At 38.9% G+C, this 18,007-nt stretch overlaps 1 protein-coding gene across 6 annotated transcripts in view; it reads right to left on the reverse strand.

Moving 5' to 3' along the window:
* Nucleotides 1–18,007, reverse strand: part of adarb1b (adenosine deaminase RNA specific B1b) — a 163,478-nt gene that overhangs the window by 14,875 nt on the left and 130,596 nt on the right. For 5 of the 6 annotated variants that reach the window (XM_057853119.1, XM_057853117.1, XM_057853118.1 and 2 more), the window contains 5 exons: nt 13,489–13,563; nt 8,169–9,094; nt 3,316–3,430; nt 3,003–3,171; nt 2,778–2,929 (listed from right to left, as the gene is read on the reverse strand). In XM_057853119.1, coding sequence (XP_057709102.1) covers nt 2,778–2,929; nt 3,003–3,171; nt 3,316–3,430; nt 8,169–9,094; nt 13,489–13,516 — 1,390 coding nt within the window. In that variant the 5' untranslated portion in view covers nt 13,517–13,563. The remainder of the gene's footprint in view (nt 1–2,777; nt 2,930–3,002; nt 3,172–3,315; nt 3,431–8,168; nt 9,095–13,488; nt 13,564–18,007) is intronic. The other variant, XM_057853116.1, reaches the window with a different exon arrangement.

Consider the following 18,007-nt stretch of genomic DNA (forward strand, 5'->3'; position numbering starts at 1 on the left):
ATTTTACAATAAGGGTCCCTTAATTAACATTAGTTAATGCATTTTTAGACAATAACTTATGTTTAAGTAACATGACAATAATTCATTCAATCCCGTATCTAAAATGTATTAATACATTAATTAACATGAGTTAATGCATTAAGTTAATGCATTTTAAGACAATAACTAATGTTTAAGTAACATTACAATAATTCATATAATCGCTTATTTAACATTTAGTAATATATTAATTAACATTAGTTAACGCATTCGTTAATGCAGAACCAGACGGTCACTAATATTTTGGTAAAATTATATATATATATATATATATATATATATATATATATATATATATGTATATGTATATAGAGTTCGTTAACTTAAGCATCTCTAATTTCTTAGTTAAGGGACACATGTGCTACACTTTACAATAAGGGTCCAAAAAGCATTCAATAATGGTTAATAAAGGTTAAAGGGGGGGGGGGGGGGGGGGGGGGCTTAACCCTTAAATACCTGCAACATAAAGCAATTATCAGAGAATCCCAAAATTTGAGAAATAAGGTCCTAATGAAACCTTTTTTTTCAAATTTGTAAAAAAAAAAAATGAATATGTGTAATAAGCGCTCTAATATCTATAACCCTTGCTAAATCCTGTTTTTTTTTCTCATGGAACCTGCAGATTCATGTGTTGACTTGCATCCATCATTTTTGTTTTCCAAAAAGAAATGTCAAAATTCTGAATTAGTCTCAAAATCATGAAATTTTAGGTGTATCAAATGTGATACATTTGGCAATAAAGGTTAAGCATGTGTAATTTCTTAGTTAAGGGACACATGTGCTACACTTTACAATAAGGGTCCAAAAACATTCAGTAATTGTTAATTAAGGTTAAGGAGTACTTATGAGGTACGTTCATGTGAAATAATACCATATTTAAGGTTAGGTTATAATATACATAATAAATTACTTAACATGAATTCACGTATACAATGCGTTTGAATGTTTTTTGGACCGTTATTGTAAAGTGTAGCACATGTGCCCCTTAACTAAGAAATAATAAATGCTTAAGTCCTGTTGCTTAAACATTAGTTATTGTATAAAAATGCATTAACTAATTTTAATTTAGGGACCTTTATTGTAAAGTGTTACCATTTTTCTTTTTTTCTTTTTTTTTTAAACAAAAACAAGTATGATAAAGCAATATTATTAGAAAAATATTGACTTTACAAAGATATTGTTTTTAAATCAAAATTTCAAATGGTTAAATTGTAACAAATCGAAATCAACGATTTTTTAAAATGACATATTTAAACATTTTTATTAATTCCTTTGATTAAATATTTGGTAATAATTATTAAAAATAATTTTATTTGAGAATTATTGCCATATTAATAGTACAATTATTATTTCACAATACATTTAAACAATTTTAATTTAACATTTTTTTAAGTCGCATTACAAATAAAACGTGACAGATAATTTAGAAGTCGAAAAATATGTTATGACTGATTTATTCATCTATTTTGGAGTAAATGGGTGTTTTATTTATAATGAATTCATGATAATTGCAAACAACATGACATTTTACAATTAACATAATGTTTAAATGTTGTCAATTAGACATCTATTGTTGTCAATGGCAGCCAATGAATTACATTCAGAATGAATGATGGAATAGCGTACCGCACGGAAGCGTGATGTCACCATCGTAAACCGGAAGTGGGTCAATATAGAAGCGCTCTCGCATACAACCCGTGTTAGTACTGCCTGTTTTCTGCCGGTAATCTTTCAAAAAAAGAACATTTCGAGTAAACACTGCTGCTACGGAACCTGGAGAAACGACTAGACATTACGACAAATGAAGGATGTTTTCTTCATACGTTTCCCGAAGCCAAAAAAGAGGAAAAAATGTGAAGAAGGGATCAACTTGTGCTGACGTTGAAAAGACCAGTTTAAAGCCAGCAAGGTGAAGCCATTCACCTTCATATGCAGTAACATTTTGTTAGGGGGCCATGGTCCTACATAACCATTGCCTGCCACAGCCTGCCCCGAAGAGGTAAGCCATTTTGATATTTTACTTATATTTTTTAGCATGGCGCTTTGCCGTGTTGCTTCTGTCTGACAATGAATGACCTGAAAAAAATTTAAATGGTATCTGACTGCCACTGTTGTTACCCTTTCTGTTGTAAAGAAACAACTTTGGTAAAGGGGAAGTGTACAATTAATAGAATTAAGATTTGTCAGTAAAAAAATTAAAAGTGTTCATTGGCTGTCACTGAGTAGCATTTGCAATCGCTACACAAAAATAGCAATATTAATTACCCCCAAGAACGGGTCAGAGACCTAAGACAACCAGAGGATATGGTAAAGGATGGATTGTTGAAACAGAAGAATGTCATTGTCAGTGGCGCAAGGCAATGCACATCAGAAAAAGGTGTCGATAAAAAAACTACCTCTGGATCAGGTCGGCTCTTTTTCCCCTGTCTTTTTCAGCCCTCGTCACTCAAGCCATCTCTTTACCAGTTAATTTGGCACCAGGACATCATTTTCGGACAGAATTGGTAGGTTTAGCTTAGAAAACATCTTGTTGGTACAGTATTTACATGCATTTAGCATGAGGGACAAACGTGAGCTTGACCCACCTAGCAACAGTTGCTAAGGTCGTGAATATTAATGAGCGAAAGTGATGTGTTGCGTGCGGTACGCTATTAAAAGATGGCATACTATTAATAATTAAAAACAAAATTCACATGGACATTTTAACATCAAGTTTTGGGACTCAAGCGGTTGATTACCTTCTACGCCGGCCTCGTGCGGGGAGAAAATTCTGGCATCTCCGCAAGGAGACGTGCTGATGTAGAGGTGGAACTGAATGTTGTCCTTTAACTTGAAGCCTCCTTTTTCACAATGCATGAAAATGGACTTCTGATGCTCTTCTTTGCTGCTGCTACAGCGACAGAAAATATCATTGAATGCAATTGAAACGCCGGACAATGGCCAATGTGAGCGTGTCTCCTGACCTGAGGAAGAACTCCAGCTGGATGTAAAGGTATCTCATGAGGGAGCGACGGGCGATAATTTCAGCGTGGCAGTCGTTTAGGGCCAGGCCGCGGTCGCTCATGTACTCGCCGTTGATGCATTTGGTTCCCGTTGCAACACAAATCACCTGCGCTTCCTTGACATCCGTTCCTGTTACGCAGGATTAGAAGTGATAAAGCTCACTTTTGACTGACGTTGCAGAAACTAAATAAATCGCTACATGCACTTATTAGAATTGACAAGAGGCTTTACAAACTGTTTGCTGTCAAAGCTCCGCCGTGACAATCTATCTACCTGTTGTCATGACGACTCCTGCCAGGACTTTCCGCCGCGCGTGGGGGGATGTGAAGTTGTCTGTCAGTTCGCTGAATTTATCCACCACCAGTCGAGAGACGGCATCGGCGAGAACCTGCAACCGCGTGAGCACGCACACACACCAACACACAAACTTGCGTCAAATCCGGAGCTTCTAAAACATGTCTGAAGTTGGCCTCCTTGCCCTCGGAGCACCGGCGCCTGTCACAATGTTTGTCTTCAGCACCAAACAAGAACCATAACAGTTGCAAAAGCAATACAAAAACAGTTTTATGAAGTTATTCAGGTAAACTTAATACTAACTAACGTTTTTCTTCAGAGGAACACATTTTTAATTTCAACTGTGGATTCGTTTTCATGTTGCTTTACATCTTATGTTAATATGAATATGGAAAACGACAAGATTAATTTAAATACACTAAAAAAAAAAAAAAAAAAGTTCCATACCTCAAATCATCGTATAGCACTGAAATCAATGGAAATGCATTTAATCCGTTCTAGTTTTTGTTTGGAGTGAAAATTTTGTCTTAATTTAAAAAAAAAATGTAAGAATTTAATTCCCCCCCCCCTTTTTTGCCAAAATCTTTCACTTGCAGCCAATATCAGAATGGACTCTCTTTCATTATGGGGGAAAACAATGTTTAGTCTCACAGTAAATCATGGGTTAGTTCATCAAAATTTCGCCATTTAACAGAGTAACATTTCAAGTGGAGTCCCAAATTGAGATGCAAAACGGTGTTAGTTAAAAATTTTAATTAAAAAAAAAAAAAAAAACAGTTTTGCTCGTTTCATTATTAATTCAACAGTAAACTTCAACCCAGAGTGTCAATTAACAGCTTGAAGACTATTTTTGAAGAATCCTCTAAAGCAGGGGTCGGGAACCTTTTTGGCTGAGAGAGCCATGAACACCACATTTTTTTAAAAATGTAATTCTGTGAGAGCCATACAATATGTTTAAAACTACAAATACAAGTAAAATGTGCATTTCATGTAATTTCAACACTTTTAAAGTACAATAAGTCTCTGAATTGTTTTTAATAACTTATATAAATAATAATTCTAATAAATAATAAATAACTTTAAAATAAGTTATTTTAATATTTTGTTGTTTCCACAGATAGATTCACCCTATGTTTAAAATGTTTCATCTCATTTTGTTGTGTTTGTGGAAAATATACACACAAGTTTCAGCCTGAAAAGACTGTTGTATTTATGGGTTTAAACCAACAGGGGCAGCATTCGCTTCTAGGCGTGCATGGGTAATAATTGTTCGCATTTTAGAGCGAATAAGAAATGAGTGTTTTTAGTATTTTTTTCTTGTTTCAAGTGAGAAAAGGAGTATATTTTGAATGTATATTAGTGGATTGCTTTATTTTAGGATGATTGTGATGTGTACTGTGTGTTAATATAGTTCAGAAATATGTTAATCTTTAAGTATGTTTATGTATGACTGCAGATGTGTTCGTAATGGTGAGCGGACGACGAGTGAATGCTAGTAGTGTCTAAAATACAGAAATTTTTGTCACAAAAACTTGTATTTGTTTTTTAATATAATTAAATTAGAATTCGCATTTTAGTGTGAATATGAAATGAGCCATCTGTGTGCAGCAATGCGAGACGGACGTTTTTTTTCTTGTTTCAGCTGTACAAGAAAAATGAAAATAAAACAAAATTAAATGTGTAGCAACAGACTGAAGCATTTAATCTCTGTCTGCACCACGCTACAGATGCATAGCTATTACTGCAACCGATTGCCACACACACCATCAGACTTTTCAGACGTTCTCCACTGCCGCACCAGTTTTAAATGTCGCCTGATCACTGGCTTGCCAATGGAAAAAATGTGAGCGCCCCCTTGCTGGTTGCTCTTTTTAATGTGGCCCTTACGCCGGCCAGGTTTTCCCCGAGGTCTTAGCGCCCCTCCCGTTACATAACGAAACTTTTTTGTTTTGTTTAATATTTGAAGATTTGTCTGCGAGCCAGATGCAGCCGTCAAAAGAGCCATAGGTTCCCGACCCCTGCTCTAGAGGCTGGGACTCCCGACAGAGTAATTTTAAGTGGAAAATCTGGACTTGGTAATACCATTCCCGGAACTTTTATAAAAGATTTTTGATAGGATCACAAAATTTACACTGAGATTTCAACTGTCTTCGTCACCGACAAGCAGTCGGGATTAGTCAGCATTAGGCATGTGCTGATTACCGGTTTCAAGGTATACCGTGGTATGAAAACGTCAAGGTTTCAAAACCGCAAAAAAATGTTTCCGTCATACCGTTCCTAAGGTATTAGCCATTTTTTATGTTCCAAAAATGCATGGCGAAATCCCTTGCTTGGAGCCATAAGTCTCAAGCCTACTCCACCAGTTTTTGGTCAGTGTCAGTGAGTCAGCTGTGCTACATGATGGCACGATGACAACTTTTCCCCCCATCTAAGAAAACAAAATCGCTAGTATGGGAATACTTCGGTTACAGAAATTTACAGACAGAAAGTTAAAAACGGCCGCGGCTTAGAGGAAGGCCAACCGACATGTTAAACATGTTTGCGGAGGGTGGTTGCCTAGAACAGGGGTTTTCAACCCAGTCCTCAAGGCACACTGTGGGTCCTGGTTTTTGTTCCAGCCGATCCAGCAGAGACAGTTGAACCAATGAGGCTTCTGCTAAAACAAGCCACACCTGACTGCAATCAACTGATTGCACTTGTAAAACACCAGATTGGGGAAAAAGTGTTGTCATCTTGTTTGGTAAGAATGAAATCCTGCACCCACAGTGTGCCTTAGTGGAATAGGTTGGGAACCCCTGGCCTAGAAGGCAATACCTCCAATATGATTTTGCATTTATACAAAATTGAAGGTTAGTACACACTTTCATGAACGTTTCCCACCACCTTCGAGAGTTTACTCCAGCATGTTTAGTATGTCTAGCGGTGGTAAAACGTGGTGTTTTTTTTTCTCTCTGGCAATTGTCTGTGTTGAGAAAGAAAATGTGTATAATGGAAACATGATACGAGTCATACACATCTACTTTTAAAGGAAAATAATTCAATTATTTTTGTTCTGATGGTAATGTTGAGTTCTAGCTGGGGGTTTAGGCTCATCTCAATGACTGCATTTATTTTAATTTTATTTAGAATATTTCAGTTACTTTGATTTTAAAAAAATTTTATTTTACCTTAACATTATATTTATGTTCCAATTTGCTAATATGTTTTGAAAAATAAAAATCCTGTTCAATGGAAAAAAGTGTTGTTTTTTTTTGTTTTTGTTTTTTTTTTAAAACCCAGATATCTCAAAGTAAGACATTTTAGAGCTGTAATTACAATACCGTGATATTTTTACTTGAGGTTATCATACCCTCAGAATCTCATACTGGCACATGCGTAGTCAGCGTGTGATTTTTTTTTTTTTGTGAAGTTTTTATTTAGTTTTCAATAGGGCTGGACGATATTGGAAAAAACTGACATTGCGACTTATTGGGTGTTAGCTATATATACTGCGATATTAAAAGAAGAAGAACTTTCACCAGATGACTTGAATAGCTCTGTTTTGGGAAGACTTTGGTTGACTCACTATGACCACATTGTATTCATGTAATACTGTTAAAATCAGGTTAAGGGGGTTTATCTGTGAATGATGAAGATTGGTGTACATAATTGGAATCTAGGAAGCCACAATTGCTGTTTTTATGAAGCAAAACAATAGTTTGCATATTCAAAAAAAAAAACAACAACAACAACAATCATACATCCTCCGATGGGACTATTACGCATGTCCACACTGCGATGACGATGTTCAAACAATATATTGTGCAGGCCTAGTTTTAAATCTTAAACTGTATTTGTTTCCAATTATCAAGAGTATGCAGAACTACTTTAAAAGTGATTTTCATTCAGTTCACAATTTGTTTTGTTCAAATCCAATTATAAGGCCTTTTAAATGTATGTTTTTACATTAATGAATTAAAAGTTTGAGTCCCCACCCCCTCCAGCAGCGTTGAGTTTGGAATAATACCACATATTAATGGAGGGTCACAATAATGCCAGAATATATTTCAAGGTGTCTTGTAAGTCAGGTTCAACAGAGCAAACAATTCAAGCTCAAGTGAACATACATCATGTGTTCTTTGACAGCCACTTTTTCTGCCTAAGCTCTTTACTCAGGGGCTAATGTGATAGAAAATGACGACACCCAAGACAAGAGATGACTGCAGCTGGATGGACATAAATTAATGACATTATTTTAAAATTACTTTGGCACTAGTTTGGACTCACCCAATTGTAGCCAGCGTCCTTTAACTTTCAAGACACAAGGTTATGGGTGTGAAAGAGCTTTTCTTCTTGGAGAAAAATTCCAACATTCTCAGTACAACAGTTAATCGTATACACAGGATTAACGGAGTAAGATTTTTAAAAATATAAGAAGAGACACGAACCAAGGTTCAACCAAGAAAAAAAACCTCTCTGTAAATTCAAAACACACACTTTTGGCTGCCACTGTACATTTTCTTGAAGACTACAGTTGCAAATTGCTCCTATTGTTGAGAAAAAAAAAACAAAACCATCTAAAAAATGTTGGTTCATTTCACTCAGATGGATGATTTCGCAGTGAATTGAACATGTAAGTAAACACGTTTCAATATTATGTTTTATGGGTGTACCTTACTTATACCCAGACAGTCAAAGCTAGCCTTTTGCGTTGGACTTCTGGCTCACTTGAAAATTTCTGTTGGATTTGAAAAGCAGGTCTTTAACATCTAATGCTGATTTTCATTGGTCAGGTTATTGATCTAACGCGAGTTCTTGGCGAGCACAACAACAAAAAAGAAGCAATGTCTTACCTGCGGGAGGTGGAGCTGTAATCCCTCTCTGGGTATGGGCTGCCTGGACGGTGTCTGGTCTAGTTGCATGTTGAAAAGAGCCGTGAGAGCGGCCTGTGCCGCCCGAGCCTTAGCTAGTTTCTTGTTGCGCCCCGAGCCTTCAAATGTCTGTGAGTCCACAGTCACCGACATCACGAAATTCTTGGCGTGACTCTCCCCGCTCTCTGACACAAAGTCATATTTGAGGCCTGGCCTGAGTTCATTGAGAATCATGACAGGGTTTTTGCCACTGGAGGGGGAGCTGAATGCAGAAGGAGGCGGCAGTGGCGCCTGGACAAGGTTGCTGCCAGGTGCTGTGGGGAGTGGATACTCCCCTAGAGAGTTTAAAGTGCTGCTACCGTTGGAACCGACATAGAAGGACTCTTCGGGTATGGCTGGTGTCTCAAAACCGTTGAACAGCATGTCTGGGAAATCAGCTTGGTCGGAAGTAAAGTCTGTGTTGACTGTCAGTGTTCGACCCATGGCCAGGTGTGCCTCAGACGCGTTGGGGAACTGGACAAAGGATCGCAGAGCTTTCTCGGCCGCGTTCAGTTTGGCTTTCTTCTTGGTCGGACCCATACCCTCAAATGTTTGTCCGTTGACCTCAACGGTCATGACAAAAACTGGTGCGTGGACGGGCCCTGTCTGGGACAGCAGTTTATACTGAAGACCCGGTTTGATTTCATTGAGCTGCATCAGGGCATTCTTGGGCAGGATCGGTCCTGGTGTTTTCTTGCGCTTCTTGGCTCGGAACTTGGAGTGAGCGTGACCATTGTTTCCTTCTTCCAGGGGCCGCTTTCGACCGCCCAAGCCGCTTCCATTGGGGAGTTGCTCGGCCACACCCACCCCTTCTTTGCAGGACACGTTGTCCAGGTTTCGGTTTTCCTTAACGTCAGTGCTGCTCGAACCTGCGGTGCCCAGAAAGAGTAACTTACAACGCCTTCGTTGCAGGATCTTGTAAATGCAAAATTTATAGATTCCTTTATCACTCTTTGGAACTGAACCAATGATTTGTGTTCCTCTATAAAGGCAGATGTTTTCATAAGTATCTCTAATGAGATCGACAGCTTACATCAAGTCAGTCAGCCATATTCATTCCTTTTTGAACTATCAAATTTCAGTGTTGATTTGTTAAAATGGGTTATATAATACAGCTTCATTTTACAGGAAATTGTCTCTTAAAACATGGAGCTTATGAAAATTGGGCATTCAAAGTTCAAACTCAAGTCCTGGTGTTAATGAATATTCACAGATATTTAGCTCCCATTCATATACTCCTTTTGTTACCTACAGTGAGCAAATGTCTAAGCGTCAGCTATTCACTATTGTATTAGATGTGCTAGGGAACACATATCACTGAACCCAGTAAGCAAAGCGGATGGAATATTGGCAAAAATTTTCATTTATAACATCCTTCAGCAAAGGCTTGATAGGTTACTCCTTGCGGTACTCAGGAGAAAGAGGCCGCAGTGTGCATGAGTGGGACTGTAGGTTGGGTTGAGGGAGTGCAGGGGGGAGTGCAAGGGGAGGAGCTGAGGACCAGGCAAAACGGGAGAACACATCAAAAAGAGGCAGATAGAGAAGACTGCCTGGGTCCTAAAAAGCTTGGCTGGTGACAAGAGTGCCAGTTCAAAATGTGACATCAACCCGCCTTCACGGGGAATTTTGACAATAATGACATGTCACAGTTCAAAAGGAGGAAAGAAACGTTCAAATTAGGGGGTCACTGGTGTGAACCCGTGTTTCAGAAAACCCCTGCCCCCGTGATACTCATCAGTGTTGTGTTGTATTGACATGCCGTTACCATCGGGATCATATCATGGTCATGTATTAGGACAAGCCAAACAAAAAACATACGGTACGCCAAAAGATCAGTCATCGTTCAAACTGCACATTCATCGGCTTATGAGCTCTGAAAACATGCACCAGCCTATGCATGCATTCTTCACGGGTGTGCTAGTTTAGCAGATAGAATGGATTTCAAGGAAGAGAAGGAGAAATGTTGCAAAAGGAAAAAATTCCAAATTAAACTTCCTCATCGCAAAAATAACCCAGGCTTGATGAAATAAAAAGAAACTACCAATAACTACAAACACACATAAAAATACCACTAAGCCATTGGACCTTAAATTATAATTAACGTGACACACATTTAACACAGATTAATCCAGTGATCAAAGCAACACAAACAGATATAGTTGATCACTTGCAATCACACAATGACTGTCGTGCAAATAAAACAAATGGATTCCATGACATAGTTTTCCATAAAATAAAAGATACAGCTTTTGGTTGGATGGTAGAGATTAAAAGCATCAACCATGAGCCCATGCATGAAATATGGCACACACCGTTCACATGCCAGTGATTGTGTAGTCAGCATTAAACTTTAAGTGGTCTAAACGCATTCCGATTATCAGGTCGAATTTGAGCATTTTTCCTCTCTTCTGATTCAAAGTCGGCAAACACCTGATTCTTGCATGCCTCTTAGTGATTATCATGAGTGATTATCATATAGTGTTGGGTAACGGTGCCCAAAAAAATTCGATTATTAGATGCATCGAGATTCGTGACGATTCGATTACGATTCATGAATGTCCAAAAATGATGATTTTCCCTAATAACTTTATGACAGCTGCTAGTAGCGGAACGAAATTCAAGACACGTCTGCCACCCGGACACCTTTAATGGACGCGCAATGTTATGATGGATCCAGCTGAAGTTACTGAGCGAGAGATTTACTCCAGTTCAAAAGACTGGAAAATAAATTTGTGTATGAGACAGCTAGGAACTCGGCGGTCCCGATTCTGTGCACAAGATATTTTTTAGAGCGATAGGGGAAGAGAGATAGTTCGTTGCTCCTTGTCTTTCAATTGTCCAGCAGTAGGTTCAAGTAATGTCAATTGGAAAAAGTTCCTAGTGTTTTGTTAAGTCCCGTGTCAGTCTATCAGAGGAGAGTACACAAACCCTCTTGTACTGTTTGGCCGTTATTAATGTTGTTTTTGAGATGTTACTAGTTAGCGCCGAGCGCAATGCTAATTAGCGACTGTGCTAACATGTATTTCCATGACAATTTGTGCGTTGTTTGGTGGTGTAAAAAAGTTATTCCAGAATCAGAACGTTCAAAACCAGGATTAAGTACAGCGGTAACACTACAAACATGCGGAATAGTACATGAATCTGTGATAACAAAGTATATTGGTTAAAAGAAGTCTTACTTCTACATACACTTTGTTTGTTTCCAGAAAATGTGGAATTCATTCCACCAGTGTAAATTTAATTGTATTGTTGAGAGAAATATGTACTGCCTTTGAAACAGCAAATATTTTGGCACCTTCTTGTTAAAAACAGCATCTCAAGGTCAGCAGTGTGTTGTATAGGCATCAGGGGTCGCGTTAATCGAATATTTTCCGTCGTTGACCGGTTTTTTAAAAACGGTGACGGAAAAAACTGAAGTCCATCCGTCATTTTGACAGGTTGCAATTCACACCCAGACCACAGGGTGGCGAGTGAGCATATTAATTAGCTATTGTCTCTCTTGATGCATGACGTCGTTGGCCTTACTCGGAAAAATGTCAAGGCAACTCAGCGTCCGAACTAAGGCTACGTTCATAGTACAGGTCTTAATGCACGAATCCGATTTTTTCGTGTTTTTCCGACTCGAGTGAGGCATTAACTTGACGGTCTGAACATGACTAGTTGCATAGAACGGGACCATTTCAAATACGATCTGGGTCACTTTCGTATGTGGTCTAAATCCGATCTGGGCCACATTTTTCCAGACTGTCGCGGCGGTCTGTACTGCCCAGTCCCGCAAATCGGATTTAATGCAGCAATTACATCATCAAAAAGTGAGTGACGGTACGGTAGCGATACAGCTGTGCGATATTAGAGCCTAGCTTGCCTTGAACACGGCTTTTTAGGAAGGGTCGGACTTGACAACAGTCATAAAAAAATAAAAATAGGTTTGAGGATAAGCCTGAGAATGATCGGTTTTCTCTCTGCTCCATATAAGCAATATTTCAACATTGCTTACACGGCCGAGAGTCGTAGCTAGGCGCTAATAACGCACAGCTGCCTGATGTGTGATGGCGCGGTGTGGATTCTCTGTTAAGCTTGTTCGGACAGAATATTAATTAAAGATGAATGAAAACGAAATACTATTGAATATGTCATTATTAACATTTTAAAAATTTAAGTGTCGGGTAAAAATAGATTATGACCGGATTTTTATGACCCTGTCAGTCAAAATGACAGACAACGAAAAAGTCTAGCGCAACCTCTGATAGGCATGTTGAGAAATAAGTACTGTCTTCAAAATGGTTAATGTTTTTGCACTTACTTGTTTAAAAAAACAGCTTAAGGGCAGCTTTTTGTTGGATGGGCATGTTTCCATCGCTCCAGTTGAATCATTAGAATATTCTAAATAAATAATGGCTACCTTATTAATTAATAATGTGTGACGCATCGACAAACGCAATAATCGTGATCATCATCAATACCGTGATCATCGTTCAATAATCGAATCGCAGCACCCTGAATCATAATCGAATCGAATTGTGGGGTGCCTAAAATGGCACACCCCTAGTGTGGGGTGTGTTAAGAATAGGAAATTCAATCTCTATATGAACGATTCTTGTTTTTACGTGGATTGTTAAGTGGTGCATAGCAGATATTACATTTACTGCATACCTGAAACAACCCCCAGGTGGATAATCAGTCATGACACCCATGTTTGGTTGGCCATAATTAACAATGTTCAAAAAGTACGACATTATTCAGCAACATGACCTATTCCTTAAGAAGATACGGTATATGGGGAAAAAACATTTGATCACACATTCCTTTCTGGGACGTTCTTAGCTCCCCTCACTATAAAATTGGCCTCAAATGTCTAATTAAAGTTCAATAAGCTTAGGAAAAGAAGTCTTCAGAGGAGGAAACTTGAAGAAGTTGAAATCTGTTATATGACCTGAAGCCTCTCAGATGTACTGATTAACTTTTCCCTTTTAAGTTGTCAGTAATATCTGTGTGTGCCTGCACTACTACAGTATGTCTCAGTTCATGTCAGGACAGAAATTTAAGGGGCAATCATAATAACCAATTAGCAGACTTTTCAGAACACGTAAGAATAGCCAGTTTTGTAAATTTGTGCTAAGCAGTAGAATGTTCCTCATGTGTTAGGTCGTACTGATTACACATCGGAAAATCAGGATGACAATCAGGGAAGACATGCAAGTATATTGTAATGCGGAAAAAAAAAAAAAACAGCCAACGGAACAGAAAAGCTCGGTGAACTTACTCATATTCTCCTCCTCATCCATATCCATGGTTACGGGTTTGTCCTGACCTGAGAGCAGCCTCACTGCAATAGCACCTGCAAATCAGAGGACAAGACAAGAGGTCGACTTAAGTGGCAAGCACGCACTTGGACTGATTCAAAGCAGCGATTTGCATTGAGTAGCTACTACCGTGTTGATTTGCAGTGTGACTACATGAGCCCTTGCTGAAATATGAACGCATTAAAAGAGGACAGAGAACATGGACTTGAGACTTTGACTAGACATTGTTTCACACTGCCGGCTGGAAGACATAAATCTAGCCATGGCGGACGTTGCTAAAGTATATAACAATGAAAAAGGTTATTCGAGGTAATGTTTGCATCAATGAATCATATTTTCCAAGCAAACCAGAAATGACAACATCTATGATCAGGCGTTGTACACCACAACAGATTTGACTCAAGAACCGAACTAAAAAAAATATATATATATTTTTAGTGGAAAACAAAATCACAAAAAATTGGTATGACACCATATATTCCTAATTTGCTTTGAAATACTTCAACACAACACATATAAATAATCATGTTCAATCGCTAACTATGTATTCCGCAGTCATTGGCTACGTTTACAGTGAATGCAATCAATATTGCCTTTTTTTTTCATAACCATCCTGCATAGAAGCATTGCAGGAAACAAAAAAGTAAGTAATAAGTGCTAATAATTTGATGATAAAAGGCCCCCAACGGTTGGGGAATCGGAAGACACTTTTCAGACAGTAGGTATTTTTACCACTTAAGATGGATTACCTCACCATTTCAAAAATTACACTTTCATAAGGACTGACCAGACTTCTGAAAATTACGAAGCCATATATGGACGAAGGCTTCAGCGACACTCTCTGAGAACATACAGTGTTATGAAGAAAATATCTGACCCTTTTGGAATTTGTCACATTTCTGCATAAAATCACCATCAAATGTGAGCTGATCTTTGTGAAAATTACACAGATGAAAAAAACTGTGTCCACCCAACCATTTATAGGTTTTCATATTTTAATGAGGATAGTGTACAAACAATGACAGAAGTGGGAAAAATAAGTAAGTGAACCATCACATTTGATATTTATGGCCACCCTTTTTGGCAGCAATAACTTCAACCAGACGCTTCCTGTCCACGTTGCTCAGGACTAATCTTGGCCCGTTCTTCTCTACAAAACTGCTGTAGTTCAGTCAGATTGCTGGGAAGTCTGGAATGCATCGCTGTCTTTAGGTCATGCAACAGCATATCAATGGGGTTCAAGTCTGGACTTTGACTTGGCCACTCCAGAATGTGTATTTTGTTCTTCTAAAACCATTCTGAAGTTGATTTACTTATTTGTTTTGGATCATCGTCTTGTTGCAGCATCTTCTATTTAGCTTGTCTGACAGACTGCCTTCTATTTTCCTACAAAACATCCTGATAAACTTTTAAATTCATTCTTCCATTCATGTTTGTAAGTTGTCCAGGCCCTGAGTGAGCAAAACAGCCCCAAAAAATGATGCTCCCTCCATCATGCTTCACGGTGGGGATGAGGTGTTGATGTTGGTGAGCTGTTCCATTTTTCCTCCACACATGACGTTGTGTGTTACTCCCAACAATTCAACTTTGGTTTCATCAGTCCACAAAATATTTTGCCAAAACTTCTGTTGAGTGTCCAAGTGCCTTTTTTGCGAACATTTAACGAGCAGCAATGTTTTTTTAGACAGCAGTGGCTTCCTCGGTGGGGTCCTCCCATGAACACCATTCTTGGCCATAGTTTTACATATAGTTGATGTGTGCACAGAGACATTGGAGCGTGCCAGTGATTTCTGTAAGTCTTAAGCAGACACTCTAGGGTTCTTTTTTTACCTCTGAGTATTCTGCGCTGAACTCTTGGCGTCATGTTTGGTAGTTGGCCACTCCTTGGGAGAGAAGGAACAGTGCCAAACTCTCTCCATTGGTAGATAACTTCTCTGACTGTCGATTGATGAAAATCAAGACTTTTAGAGATGGTTTTGTATCCTTTCCCAGCCAACTTAAAATGTTTGATAAAATTTGGTTTCAGTTACTCTAAGTATCCTTAGGCAGAGGGTTTACTTACTTGTTTTCCCCCTTCTGTCATTGTTTGCATGCTATCCTCATAAAAATATGAAAACCTATAAATGTTTTGGTAGTTTTAGTTAAAGCAGACACTGTATTTTCATCTGTGTGATTTTGACAAAGATTAGATCACATTTGATGGTGACTTTATGCAGAAATGTGAGAAATTCGATAAGGTTCAGATACTTTTTCATACCACTGAATTATATGAAACCAGACCACGCCTTCGGTAAATATGCACTACAACGCCAATTTATAGAAATTTTTGGATGCGGTATGGGAATGTTATTGAAAGCGGGGCCTCACAGCCAAACAACTTCAAAGGTCACGACAGAAAAATGAAGAAAAAAAATTGTGCTGAGCGCGGATTGATGGAGCAGACTCACGGAAAGTTAAGGCGGAAGAAAAATGAAAAGACAGAGTGGCAAACGCCACAAAAGAGTGCGAAAGATGGCATTATGATAGCGAGCAGATTGTGCTGAATCCACTCGCGCGAGCCTTGCCTTCCATCAGTGCCCCCATTCCTCAGTCAGACACTTGCCTAAGCTAAACTAAATGGGCTAATTAATCTGGGCTAATGGTGGGTGACAGTAAATATGCTGGCACAATTATCACCCTATTAAAGATTCATATTCCGAGCCCTAATTGAAAATGAAAAGGTGGGGTGAGGGTGGACGGGAGGGAGAAGGTCCAGCGGAGTGGAACACACGATTCATTTTAGAAGTATTCAGGTGCCTCTCTCCCCGTCACCCTGCAACATAGCACTCAAATTGGCACTTGCTCATTAGGACAATGATGCATATTACATCCAAGCTGTTGTTTGGACATGGTAGTGGCCATTTAAGTTTGCAACTGGACATCACATTCAATTCTATATTTTATACTTGCATTATCTTGTGAGTTCAATTACCTTGTGTGGTTCAAAGAAAGTTTGAATGTGAGTTCAATTACTTTGTGTGGTTCAAAGAAAGTTTGAATATGTTTAATTTATTAGCAAGTGGGTATGGATTGCATAGCCTCCATTTACAGTGTGGCAAATAAGTATTTAGTCAACCACCAATTGTGCAAGTTCTCCTACTTGAAAAGGTTAGAGAGGCCTGTAATTGTCAACATGGGAGAATGTGAAAAAAATAAACAACAGAAAATCACATTGTTTGATTTTTGAAAGAACTTATTTCCAAATTAGAGTGGAAAATAAGTATTTGGTCACCTACAAACGAGCAAGATTTCTGGCTGTCAAAGAGGTCTAACTTCTTCTAACGAGGTCTAACGAGGCTCCACTCGTTACCTGCATTAATGGCACCTGTTTTAACTCATTATCGGTATAAAAGACACCTGTCCACAACCTCAGTCAGTCACACACACTCCAAACTCCACTATGGCCAAGACCAAAGAGCTGTCGAAGGACACCAGAGACAAAATTGTAGACCTGCACCAGGCTGGGAAGACTGAATCTGCAATAGATAAAACGCTTGGTGTAAAGAAATCAACTGTGGAGCAATTATTTGAAAATGGAAGACATACAAGACCACTGATAATCTCCCTCGATCTGGGGCTCCATGCAAGATCTCACCCCGTGGCGTCAAAATAATAACAAGAACGGTGAGCAAAAATCCCAGAACTACACGGGGGGACCTAGTGAATGACCTACAGAGAGCTGGGACAACAGTAACAAATGCTACTGTCAGTAACACAATGCGCCAACAGGGACTCAAATCCTGCACTGCCAGATGTGTCCCCCTTCTGACGAAAGTACACGTCCAGGCCCGTCTTCAGTTCGCTAGAGAGCATTTGGATGATTCAAAAGAGGACTGGGAGAATGTTATGGTCAGATGAAACCAAAATAGAACTTTTTGGTAGAAACACAGGTTCCCCTGTTTGGAGGAGAAAGAATACTGAATTGCATCCGAAGAACACCATACCCATTGTAAAGCATGGGGGTGGAAACATCATGCTTTGGGGCTGTTTTTCTGCAAAGGGACCAGGACGACGTATTTGTGTAAAGGAAAGAATGAATGGGGCCATGTATCGAGAGATTTTAAGTGAAAATCTCCTTCCAACAGCAAAGGCATTGAAGATGAGACGTGGCTGCATCTTTCAGCATGACAAGGATCCAAAACACACAGCCAGGGCAACAAAGGAGTGGCTTCCTAGGAAGCATTTCAAGGTTCTGGAGTGGCCTAGCCAGTCTCCACATCTCAACCCCATTGAAAGTCCGTGTTGCCAAACGACAGGCTCAAAACATGACTGCTCTAGAGGAGATCTGCATGGAGGAATGGGCCAAAATACCAGCAACAGTGTGTGAAAAGCTTGTGAAGAGTTACAGAAAACTTTTGGCCTCCGTTATTGCCAACAAAGGGTACATAACAAAGTATTGAGATGAACTTTTGGTATTGACCAAATACTTATTTTCTACCA

This window comes from Corythoichthys intestinalis, chromosome 12 (assembly GCF_030265065.1).
Source record: "Corythoichthys intestinalis isolate RoL2023-P3 chromosome 12, ASM3026506v1, whole genome shotgun sequence".
Taxonomy (NCBI): Eukaryota; Metazoa; Chordata; class Actinopteri; order Syngnathiformes; family Syngnathidae; genus Corythoichthys; species Corythoichthys intestinalis.